The sequence below is a fragment of the Cucumis sativus genome, chromosome 6 (assembly GCF_000004075.3).
Source record: "Cucumis sativus cultivar 9930 chromosome 6, Cucumber_9930_V3, whole genome shotgun sequence".
Classification (NCBI taxonomy): domain Eukaryota; kingdom Viridiplantae; phylum Streptophyta; class Magnoliopsida; order Cucurbitales; family Cucurbitaceae; genus Cucumis; species Cucumis sativus.
In genome coordinates this window covers 14,945,417-14,958,708 of record NC_026660.2, presented here as the reverse complement: position 1 = coordinate 14,958,708, position 13,292 = coordinate 14,945,417, and the positions used below count along the sequence as shown (strand labels likewise).

At 27.9% G+C, this 13,292-nt stretch overlaps 1 protein-coding gene across 2 annotated transcripts; it reads right to left on the bottom strand.

Annotated features, from left to right (window-relative positions):
* Positions 1–7,418: 7,418 nt before the first annotated feature.
* On the bottom strand, positions 7,419–9,297 carry LOC101220613 (embryo-specific protein ATS3A). Of its 2 annotated transcripts, none has more exons than XM_004148197.3 (2): positions 9,015–9,297; positions 7,419–8,017 (listed from the first exon to the last, which is right to left on the bottom strand). In XM_004148197.3, exons 1-2 carry the CDS (start codon positions 9,105–9,107, stop codon positions 7,568–7,570), a joined length of 543 nt encoding a protein of 180 aa, XP_004148245.1. In that variant the 5' UTR covers positions 9,108–9,297; the 3' UTR covers positions 7,419–7,567. The 2 variants fall into 2 exon arrangements, with proteins under 2 accessions (XP_004148245.1, XP_011657238.1); XM_011658936.2 differs by having other exon boundaries at positions 7,419–8,014; positions 9,015–9,209.
* Positions 9,298–13,292: the final 3,995 nt, after the last annotated feature.

Genomic DNA, 13,292 nt, shown 5'->3' with positions numbered 1-13,292 from the left:
ATCTTAGTAATGATATAAAATGTTTTTAACTTTTCCACATTGGCTGACTTTTAATTTGAAATGTAGGTATTCATTTGAAAATGGTGGGGGTGGCTTTTTCAATTTTTAGTTTAAAAAATAAAGTCTTAGGTCAAATAAGTACAGTCGATCTTAGCGAGATGTGACTTTTGAAGATATAATGCAATATATGCCACTTGAATGTATACAGTGGAAGTGAGATGGTAATTACACAACACACATATAACAGCCAATAGGTGCATCCATTTTTTTGATTGTATATGTAACTTGCATTAACTTTCTTTAAAATATAATTTAATGAGATCTAAAGTTTAAAGAAAATAAAAAGAAATAGTGGATTTAATTAAATAAAAGTAGTAATTTGGTAGATATAATAATATGTATAATATTATTTATTATATGTTCAAAATTACTTTTTGAAAATATATAACTACAAGATTTCTTATGTATGTATGTATATATACATACACATATTGGGAGGCAAGGGTAAAAAGTAAAAAGATATATTAGTAGTATAAAGCTATAGAGAGAAAAGGCTATACTTGTGCCTTCTGATACTACATTTATATATTAAAAACTTGTACCTATCGAATCATACTAACTTTCACGGAGAAGTTGTGATCAAAACTTATAATACCATATTTACCCATGTGCTCAAATAATGAATAGTATCTTTACCATTCTATCTATTCAAACCTTAAGTTTTATAGATAACTATATATTTGAACACTCAATTAAAATCCCCTTTAAATGAATAGTTTTTACATTTGCATAAGATTTCTAAAAGTACAAACAATTAATCTAGATTAGAGAGATTTTGAGAGAAAAAAAAAAAAAAAAAGTGCATTAAGCTTTGTACTACTTTATTTCTCTCTACTTATTTTTTAAAATTTTATTTGATAGTTTTTCTACTTTGGTGAATTTTGAAATACAAACTTATTTACGTATAGTTTGAGCTGATTTTGTAACAATATAGTTGGATGAAGTGTTTTTCTACCTATCCTCTCTCTTTTGCTCATTGTTAGTGTTTACTATTTACTATTTACTTATTTATCCATTTTTATTTTCTAGCAAACAAAAACAGGTTATGGTTTTGTCAAACACAGATTATTTGTTGTTTATGTTAAGCTAATTTGGTCTTCAAATAAAATAAAAAAAATAAAAAAAAATAGATTATATATTATATATTATAATGAGACTTATTATTATGGTGTAAATTGAAGGAGGTGGAATTTGAATAAATTAAAATAATAGAAAAGAAAGAGGAGGAGTGTGAAAAAAGGAAAAACAAAGAGGTGTTAGAAGATGATTATGTCATCATCACCTCGTAATATGACTACTAGTTTCTCAACGGAATGAACAAGACGGCCAGTCCCTCCCTTCTACTGTCAATCACTCCACCTCTAGAACCCAATAAAAACACGCCAACTCAGATGGTCTTGCCAACTCCTCATTTAATTCACATTCCACCTCATCAAACATAATAATGATTTGTTTTGTTTTGTGTTTCCCCAGTGGAAATTGGAAAACTGGATAAAGCGGTGCATCAAAATTCATTAAATGCGAGAGGGCCACAACTAAGCAGTGGAGCTTCTCTGTCTGTCGAATAATCACAATCGTCCGTTTGTCGCCACTTCACGACGATCCTCAACATTCAAATCTGTGGGGCTGCCGGCCCTTTTTTTCACTCCTTACAAAGGACGGTAAAAAATATAAAATAAAAAATAAAAAATTGACTCTGCAAAAAAGGAAGAAGAAAGAAGGAGAACCCAAACCACATCGCAGACTACATTATCTTTTTCTCTTCTTTCTTTCTTTTTTTTCTTTTTTACTGTGGATTAATATTATATATTTCTTTTTTAAAAGACAAACAGAGATTGGTCGGGCTGGCTCTCGGAAAACGACAAGGACAGAAATTCAAATCAGTTGGACAGAACGGTAATTTCCCTCTGCTGAAACTCTAGACAATGATCCTGCTCGACTTTCGTGGGCCCGGGCCCGCTCATGCGATTCCGTGGGCCCCCACCAAACCTACCCTTTCGTCTCTCTCCCCAATTTCCATTCATTCTGGGTTTTTCTTCGAAAGATTTCTTTTCAATTTTCCTGCCCATGCTTTTTCTTTTTTTACTCTTACAATTCATTTGGGTAATTCTCTTTCTAACTACAATTGAGTAAAAATTAGAAGGATTGGTAAATGAGAGAATTTATTTTGATTAAAAAAGAAGGTAAGAAGTAAAAGAGGGAGGGGAGGTATGGTCTAATCAAGAAATGGAGGGGGGGTCGTGTGTTTTGCATGAAACTAAATTGGGTGATTGGACGGTTCATTATGTCAATCAGGCTATGGTCATCTCTTTCTGACCATTACCATTCCCCTCTCCCTCATCATTTCCTAATTATAATCTTCTATTATTACTATTATACCAATCATATTTATACATCCTCTTTTAAGTTTCAATTTATATATATAATTCTCTAAAGATTTTTTTTCGTTTTTTCTTTTTTATTTTAAAATGTTACCTTTTATTTCGGTTTGAAAGCTAAATTTTCAAACTTACATTTTTAATCTTCACTTCTATTACTTAATTCTCACTCATACTCTCTTGTATTGTATTTTCTTTTTTGTTACTTAATTTCAAACAATTATATAATCCATTACCTTTTTAAATTATTTTTATAATTTCACTTCATAATTATTTTAATTTGATTAATACATATTATTGCAAAAGATTAAAAATAAATACTTATTTTAAAATCAAAGTTAAATTGTGAATTTCAAAAATCAAACACAAGACTGGAATAAACTCAAATTCTAAGAATAAAATTGTAACAATTTAGAATTTCTCAACTACAATAAATTCAAACTCAAATGGTAAGAGTCAAATATATATATATATATATAACATTCTATCTAAAATCTAGTGATCACCAGATGGAAAATAATTAAATCTAAAACCTATAGTAAAAAAAGTACTTCTCTATTTAAAATAGACAAGGTTAGATGTTAAGTTTTGAAAATAAATAATATTACTTAAAAAATTTGATAAAAGTAGGAAAATATTTATTTTGTACTAAAATAAATTGAAAAGATATAGCATATAAATATTATTAAATTAAAAAAAAATGGTGAAGAAGAGTTTGAAAATGTGGATTTTGATAAATCATCGAACCTAGTGAATAGCAATAGTAGATTGGAAGAGGGAAATTAATTAAATCCAACATATATCGTACGATGTATTTACTGTAATATGTCACGTCTTAGCTTTCATGTTAATGTGTAGCTCTGTTGGGTTAATTATGACCATGCAATATTAGATTCACAAAAACAATAGACACATCTAATCTAACATTTTGACTTAAGTTGTACCCTATAAAAAATTCCTTCCATTATTCAATTCTTCAAATCATTCAAACAAAATAACTTCCATCTCTCATTTTCTTTATTATTATGACACATTTTCTTTATTATTATTGTTTGTTTAAGGCATAATCCTCTTAAGGTTTTATGCTAAATTTTTTACTAATAGACAACTTTTTTGTATCACTACATTCTTTAATTTATGTAAAGTTTATCTACTTGGATAACACACCGACCATACAAACAATGATATTACGATATTATGAAAACAATGATATTACGATATTATGAACTAATTAGATGCATGTAATTAATTACCTCTCAAAATATTACGGTTAGTAAAAATAGTTATCATAAGAAATAGTATTGATCTTATTCATATATTTATAAATATCTTTTTTTTCATCTAACCAATATAATTGAATATTTTTTATTTTACGAATACGAAACTTTGTTTGCATCCTCTCTGAGTGTGTATTTGTTACGAAATGTTAGACTTTGTTCAATAACAATATAATATTTTTTTTGTTTTTTCTATAAAAAGAAACAGCGCCTATAAATTTTAATTTTATTACAGGTTGATATATATATTTTATTATTTTCATTAGGAATGGATAAAAATGTGTTTTAAGGTGTATGATAGAATAATTCTTTTTATGTTATATTTTATATATATATATATATATATTCAACCATCTTAGCGTTTACAATAATTTTATAAAAGCTGGTAAAGAAGAGAGGTTAATAAGTAAAATAAGGTAGAGTAGTAGTGTAAAAAAATAAAGGAATACAAACATATTCCAAATATAAGTGAGTTGATAAGACATTTTTTACTATTTAAAAAGTCAATGTGATATTTTATATATTCCTAGCGTAGCAGATAGAATTGATGATCTCAAATCGAAAAATAATAATAACAATAATAGTAATAGTAATAGTAAACTAATTAGTAGGGGTATTTTTTTGAAAGAAAAAAAAGTTGAGGTGGGCATGCATGGAGTGATTGATTGGGCAGGACGGGGAAAGAAGAAGTTGGTCAGTTGAGCTCAATCACCACAGACCCGTACTGCGGTCATGCCAAACCCATGCTTACCGCTCCCTATACCCTAAACCTTCTACCAACTATAACCCTAATTCCTTCACTATTTTATATATACATATATATAACCTAAATATATTCACTTTTTTTTTTTTTTTTATTTATATTTCCTATACCAAATTTTAATTACTTTCTTTTACTCTCTTTCCCAAAAAAAATTCTTTAAATTTTTGTGTCCTCTCCATCTTTTTCTTACCTACATTTTAAATGTATAAATTTAATATTAAATTAATTTTAGATCATTCTAGGTGGTTTTTTCATCCATACACAACTTATTTTTATCGATTTTAAAGTTGCTCACAAAAAGTTTGTTGTTATGATCCCATCATATTATAGTTGGATTCTAATAGCTTTTATTTAAGGTATAAACTATTTTAGGTTTGGTTATAATAATATGTGTTTGAGTTGTAAAAAATTTACATTTGAGAATGAATTATAAAATATTGTTGCAAATGGAGGGTTTTGAAATAATAGATGTTGACTATAACTAGCTAATTAGAGACTAAAAAATAGTAATTGTTATAAGAGGTGATTGTTAGGGGCTCTTTGAGGTGTTGAGTTGATATAACATGTCTAGCATTTACATTTCTATGTTTGGCCGGGGTCCATAGTTGTTCTATCTTAGTTCATATGTCTGTAACTCTATGTTTAATCAGGGAGCAGAAAATTTGAATTCATTTGTCAGGGTTATATGATGTTATTTTATGAACTTTTCATATTTTGTTTTCACGATCACTTACCAGTTTTTATTTGAATAAAATATATGTTGATTGCAATTTTTTATATGTTTTATTTATTTATTTATTCTTTTTTTATTAACAAACAAAAACATCAATTAACCAACTACATTTATTTAAAGATAGTTTTTTTTCCTAACGGTTTCGAGGTTTGGTGAGCTTTAGTTTCATGTTAGAGGAACATGAGATTTCAGTTTTACCATCAATTTCCATTAAAAATGGAGGGAGTAGTAGTTCAATGTATTTTTTTTAGAGATGGTGAGAAACATGAGGTTTAATCAAACACTCAAGTTTGATTGATTAAATAATACTTGGATATAAAAAAATCTCTTAAAATATTAAATCTTAGATAGTTATCTACCATAAATGGAACATATTAGTCTCTTAGTTCTTTAACTAGAGATCATCATAACCTCCTATTGGTTATTTATTACTATATCAACTCGTAATAGTTAAAATTGTGATAAATATATATTTATTTGTTCTCTGTATTTCCTTGTCTTTTTATATTTTAAAAGTTGGAATGTTATATATATATATATATATATATATATATATATATATATATATATATATATATACATTTTTAAGTAGAATTAATCTAATGAACTTTTACTTTGCAACTTTGTGAAATTCTTGGATGAAACTAAAATGCAACCAGAGTAGAATACATTGTTGGTAATCTTCATTTAATTTGGATGAATTTAGCTTCCACTATAGACCACATTTACACTGGTTGAAAAGTATAAAAGTATAAAGTAAACAGTGTGTCATAGTTGATTACTTTTGTTGTTGCTTACCTTATTTTTGTAAAGAGATTTGAGGCTTGTCTTGAAATTTGTAATCAAATCTTTAGCCATATCTATACACATATATTCTCCTAGTAACATGAACTAAAACAGATAAACTTGTTTTTAAGATTTTACAACTTGTTTTAGATGTTAATTTGTCCTTAGGAATTTGCAGCTTGTTCTCAAAATTGTAGTTCTTTTCTTTGGATCTTAATTAATACATCTTTCGAGCTTTACCTTCTAATTTTAAGTTAAAAAGAAAAGTTGTGTTTTTCAAGATATTCAAAGATTTGATCTTTAAAAGTTGAGAGCGTTCAGAGTAAGTTTTTCGAATTAGACTTCAAGAACTCTAATTTAAAATTTAAACACAAACCTAATTATTTCACAATTCGATCGGCAATCAAATAGTTGTAATGAAGACAAATATAGTAGCTACATATATATATATATATTATCGAAATTATCCAGCTTTGTAACTTTAATCCAATTTAGGGTATGATGTGTGTTGCCTACCTTTGTAATTAACCCCAAATTTGACAATTATTTATAATTTCATTATAAATTTATTAAATAAGGTAGCAATCTCTCACCCCTTCAAAATTTATTCAATCTACAATAATACATGAATTACTGGAAAAGCTCAAACCAATATCCTACTGATACAAGAGATTGAATTAACTAAGATAAGTTGATATCTTAGGTCTTTGTGATTAAAAGTTTATATAGGTTTTTAAATGTATAAATTTTATTTTAGAATCGAAGAAAAAAAAAAGGGGAGACAAAGAGAATTAATGATTAGTCAAATCTAAGGGTACATATACAATAGAAGTAGTAAATATTCTGAATGCAACTTTCCATCACCGTTTCACCAAATCTCTGTAATCATCTGTCTATTTTCCTTCTTTTCTTTCTTTCTTTTTTCATTTTTGAAAGAAACATTTCTTTATTTTCTTTTTCTTATCATTATTGAAGTTGAATAATAAATGCCCATCAAATTGCATTATTTAATTTCCTTCTCATCTGTTTTTTCTATTTATTGTGTGATGCAACATTTCATAATTTCCCAACTTCTCACTTCAATTTATTGATATTTTAATTAGTAAATTTTATTTGAAAGTTTTAATTTCCAATAAAATGATTAGGAAACTTTAATAATGAATATCAGCTAAGCTAACATAACAATCTGCACTAACAAAATCAATTCTTTTTGTGAATGAGATTTTCAACGATTTTTCTGCAGTGAAGCTTATGGGTAAATCTCCTAATGAAAGAAAAAAGTATTGAACATCCAAACCAAGTAGACCTTTGTCGACCAAAATTTGGATGTATTAAATTAGGTAGACTTATTGGAGGAGATATTCTACCAAAAAATAGATTATTCATAGTTGTGTGAACTAAAACTTAATAAGAGCGAACTCTTGGTAGGATGATTCATTGTCGCTATTTTCATTTTTAAAAAAAGGGTTATGATAAAACAAAATCTCACGTTAATTAAAAAAGAAGCCACATAACATATTTTGGTTGTTTAATTGACATGGTAAAGAAATTAATCCAACAAGGGCTAAATTTAAACTTTTCTATTACGTTTCATGCCAAAAGGAGTGACTTCACCTGGACACGTGTCAAACCCATGCCAAACGTGACGAGGCAATACACGCCGGAAATAGAAATAATTGGAGCTAAGGTGTGGGCCCTTCAAGGACCGGACTTGGACGAATCCGGGTCGCCAGTCGTCAGTGCCAGAGAGTTTAAGGTAGAGGTAACATATGGGTGAGGTGACGCATTTTCCGGTTACTTGAAACTGATCAACCATACAAACTTGAAATGGTTTTCTGGAAACGTCGTCTAGAACTTGAGGTTCTAAAGGATCCACTCTTCTCACGTGCTTCAAATTCAAACGTCTAACCACAATGTCGTTTGAATTTGTGTCTCCGAATCTAAGACTGACGTGATTTGATGTGTCCGCTCCTTTCGTGCAACTTGTTTCCACGGTCACCGCGTACATACAATTTTTCTGCTATTTAATTAAGATGATTATACTAGTTGTTTTATTGAATAATTCTCAATTTCATTACTATTTTACTATAAATACAAGTCTCATTATACTCCAACATTAAATTTCAAATTATATATAAAAAAAAATATTAAAAAAGTTGAAAATAATAAAATTGTTTGAAAATAGTAAAATTTTATATTATGTGAATGGAATATCTATCAATAGTTTAAAAAAAAAGAAAAGAGATAAAGTAATGGATTAATTGAGTTGAAATAATTTAAGTTGAGTTTTACTTTTATTTGTATAATGTTGGTTTTTTCTTAATTAATTTAATCTCTATAATCTAAGATGCATATAAAATTATAAATTAGTTGAATTCTACCTATACCATTTTTTTTAATTTTTTTTTTTTTTGTGCGTGTGTTCATAAGTAGTTTTTGCTAAGATTAATTTAAATTCTCTAAATTAGAAAAACTAAATTTAAAATTTAACCAAAAGAAATATATTATAATAAATATCCACGACCTTAATGTTTGTTACAAAAATACCTATTTCTTCCAAAAATATTGTAATATTATTTTCTACATTTCAAAAACATTTTAATGCAACAAGGTTGTGAGTAAAAAATTTCCACAATTTTGGAAAAAGAAAATTGAGACCTAAGAAATTAACTACCATAAAATGTTAAGTCCCAATTGTTGTAGAAATTTGTAAATGATTTCTACCCGTAAAAGTAGTCTTAAAATATTAAAAAGAAAAATAGGAGTATTTTTTGTTAGATAAAGTGCAAAGTTAAATTTTTATAATTTAGCAAAAGAAAAAATATTAAAGCATTAATAAGTATATATGAATTATATAAGTAACGCCAAAACATATAAGATAAAGTTTTGGAAGTGTATGAATGATCAGATCCTAAACTATATCAGTAGCAGTCTTTCACGGGTAGAAAAATATGAGCAATAATACCAACCCTAAAATTTGTATTGATTGTAATTGCCCTAAAAAAAAAGTTGATTACCTTATCGTTATGGAGGAGACAATGGGTGGCGGAGAGTAGAGAGAAGAGAAGAAGAGCGATAAACGGGGGGGACGTTCGGCCGGAATTAGCCATGGGAACTAAGGGCCGGTCTGATGTTAGGAATGGGAGAGAAAAATAGAAAATGGGTTGTGATGATAACAGAATTGGTAAATGTTAGATAAAGAAGAGAGAGAGAGAGAGAGAGAGGAGGGTGCCATTCTTTTCTTGAGAACATAGGTTTCCCATTTTGCTTTTCCAATCCTAAATTTCTCTTTATTACAGCAAAGCATCTTCATTACCTTTAATTAATTATATCTATTGATTGAAAAGGGTTCCCCTTCCACTCTGACCCAACACATTTGATTTTCTAAATATACATATCAAATTAATTTAAGAACTCCACTAAATTAAATCTTAAACTCAAAATTATTTAAACAAATTCTTCCAATTAACGTACGGCACAATTGATTCAATTCTGGTTAATTTTATTCATAATTGATCCACCACCACACTCCATATACGTATAAGAAATCCTATTAATATTAAAGCATTAACGATTTGTTGATTTTCTTTTCCAATGTTTATTTTTGAGAAGCGAATAAATCATTTTAGTATTCACTCTAAATCTCTTATTCATAAATGAGTTTAAGAAATATATTTCTTTTAATGATACGTACATCTTTCTTTTTTTTCCTTGAAAATGATGTGATTTCTCTCCCGCCATAAGGACTACAAAGACAATAATAACATTAAAAGTGATACTCCCTTTTTTGTTCATCTCATTTCATTTATACAACAAATCTCTTTGCATAAAGATTTAACATTGTCATGTCTACGTATTCTACCAATGTAACAGAACCCAAGCCAAGTTTTCCAAAGATCTCGGGCGATTTCACAAGAAATAATGACTTCATTTTAGTCAAATGGCTATTGAATCCATATTATTTTTAAAAAATAATACTTTTTCGAGGGTCATTTTCTAAATTAACAAAATAGATTAAAATATTTACAAACTATAACCAAAATTTGGATTCTATCAATAATAGAAACTGATAAACTTCTATCACTATCTATCAATGTCACTGATAGAAACCTATAGTGTCTATCAATATCTATTATTGATAAAATCTGAAAATTTTGTTATATATTATAAATATTTTACCAAAATTACTATTTTTTATTTATAATAAGCACAAAATGAATTTAATGGATTTTTTTTTTTGAAGTCATGAGTCTGCTTTCTTTTCTTCTTTCATAATTTTATAGATTTACTTGTCAATTTTTGAATTTGATTTGAATTCAAACCAGATTTGAAAAAGTTACAATTTTGAATTTAGTTTTTAAATCTTTAAATTTTATAATTTTAATCTCAAACTTTCATTAAATATCTATTTTCATTCTCGGGTGTTAAAGTGTATTACTTAATTCTATATAATTATGAAGAATAAATTTAATTTTGATTTTAAAAGAGCCATAAAACTTTAGCTTATAACAACTTTTTAAATCTTTTAAAAAATGATTGATAGATATAAACAAACAAAAAAAAGAAAGTAATTTAATGAAGAAATAGAAATTGAAAGTGTAAACGTTGAAAGCTATATATGTCTATTGAATAGAAACAAACTCAAATAGGAGAAGTAAAATTTGGAAAGGTAGACGCTAAATAAAATTTTTAACTAAAAATGTAGTATTTGATACATATATGTTATTTAGATGATAATGTTAATCACTAAGCTCACTCTGACCTTCCCTATTTTTATTATTATAAAGGTATTTTGATAAGATTTTAATAAAAAGATTTGTGAGCCTTCCTTTTTATATATATAATTTATTGTATGAAAAAGGTATTTTGAAATACCTTAAGGATAATGATCACATAATAATAATTATTATTCCTATTGTTATTTCCCTTTTCTTCTCGTACCCAAATAGATCGAACCGGCGACCAGTGGAATGAGCAAATGAGTCTGCCTAACTCTGCCATTCACTTAGCCAACAAGCCACGTTCTGTTTTGGTGCCTCACCAACAACACTAAATTTAATTATATCCAATTCTCCTTTTTATAGCTTAATTTTAATCCTAAAACAAGTGTTGATATTTTACGAATTTATTCATTTGTGGCATAAATTGTAATATAATAAATAGGAGGGCAGAAAAGAAAAAAAAAGACAGAAAGAAAGAAAAAACTGAAAAAGTCGTAAGTTGTGAGTCGAGCCCCTCCGTCTGAGTCGTGAGCCGAGTCTCCTGCTACCGAACGTCAGCCGCGCCCGTCCGAGCCGTGAGCCAAGCCAGTCTCCGAGCTGGAGCCGCGCCTCCTCATCTGACACCCCTTCCGTCAGAGCCAAGCCCCAACCTCCGAGCCTTGAGCCGCACCCCTTCCCCTGAGCCGTGAGCCGCCACTTACGTTAGAGTCGTGTGCCGAGCCCCCTCCGTCCGAGCCGTTTTCTGCGCGCCCATTCAGTCCAAGCCATGAGCGGCGTGCACCATTCGCCCGAGCTGTTTTCCTTTGCCCATCCGAGCCGCGTCTTCTTCCGGTCCAAGCCTAACATTCTCTAAAATCTTGTGAGATTAGAGATTTGATCTCTAATTAATCCATCACTATATTTAGTAACTAAAGAAAAAAGAAACGAGAAAAATGTTTTGAATTCATTAGATTAGACCATAAAACTTCCAAAAAAATAAGTGTTGTATTTACTTAAGTGCAAAAATAATAACTGGTGAAATTTATTAGTCACTAAATTTTAATATTGTCGCAATTTAATTGTGATTTCTTTGTTTTTTACATAAAAATTTCAATTTGACATATACCAATTTTATTAATCTTTTTAATTTCGTTAAATTTGCAATAATATAATATAATCTCCTAAAAAGTCAATTATAAAAGAAAAGGACAGAGGCTCTCACACAAAATAAATTTAAGGGGATTTTGTACTAAATTTTGAGTTTACTCTCATTTTTGGAATATTTTTAAATATAGTAAAATTAATTAAAATATTTATAAAACATGGTAAGATTTTATATATCTTGTATAAGAAATTTTGGCTAATTAAATCGCAATACGTCATCACAACAAAAATTGTAATAATTATAATTTGATTGATCTTGAGTGGTTAAGTTTTCTCATATCTCACTCAATTCAAGCTCATGATGGAAAAATTGGACCAAAGAAATAATGAGTCCAAGTCCGTCAAGTAAATAGGGTCAACGTCCAAGCCCAACAGGCAAATGAGTCCAAGCTCACCTAAAGCTCACGAAAATTCTCTGTAAATAGGAGAAAGGTTTAGAGAAAAAACCTAAATATACTACGAAATTTCACAAATTACATAAATTAAAATTTATTTTATTGATTATGATTTTGTATACTGTTAGGACAATTATAACTCTATCATAATATGGAATAATTTATTAATTAAATATAATTGTATATAATTATTTTTGAAATAATTTATTAATTAAATATAATTTTATATAATAATTTTCATCAACACATTCGAAATGTGTGAAGTTTATTCCAACGCCGACGACGACTTCGACTTGTTTTGGTGTCTTTAATGTCGTTCTTCAATTCCAGTTTTCAATTTATTTTGAAATTTTGTTTTCTTCAAACTTATGGTTAGTTGTCTTCTTCAGTTACTTTTGTTTTCGTTTTCGTTTTCTTCAAATTTTATACTTTACCTAGATATTGCTTACACATATATACTCCATCTTATATACAGTATCACATACACTAAAACGTCCAAATTTGTTTCCTTAGTTAATTTTGGTTGTAATTTTGTTTTTCATATAATAATATTAAGTTGTTAGTCATATAAACATTTATATTTTAAATATACCGTAAACTACGTAATTTCGACAAAATTTGAGTTTAAATTATATGTTTATAATAGTAAATATTACTAAAACAATAGTACACGACACATTCTTAATGTATCTATATTATACAGTGACTATATCATACATACATACTATCACTTTATATATTTTTTAAATGATCAATGTATATTTTAATATACCTGTAAGCTATAATAATTTTGTTATGTGATTTAGTGTATATATACCCCATCTTATTTAGTATATGTAAACCCTATAATGTATCACATTCAAAATCTTCATTATCTTTTATTTTCCTATATAGTTCACTAATTAATCGAATATCTAAAATATACTCAATATACCTAATGTTCATATATTTCGAATATGTATAGTACTAAGCTCGAATTTTAGATAATGGAAGGAGTAGACCACAGTTTTCGTGGAATGAAATATGTGTTTGCCTT

Excerpts from the sequence above, each read along its gene's own strand:
- LOC101220613 (XM_004148197.3), bottom strand. The coding sequence starts at position 9,107 with ATGGCTAATTCCGGCCGAACGTCCCCCCCGTTTATCGCTCTTCTTCTC. Across the intron at positions 8,018-9,014 it reads GTCTCCTCCATAACGATAAG|CAGAAAAATTGTATGTACGC; the intron begins GTAATCAACTTT and ends TTAATTAAATAG.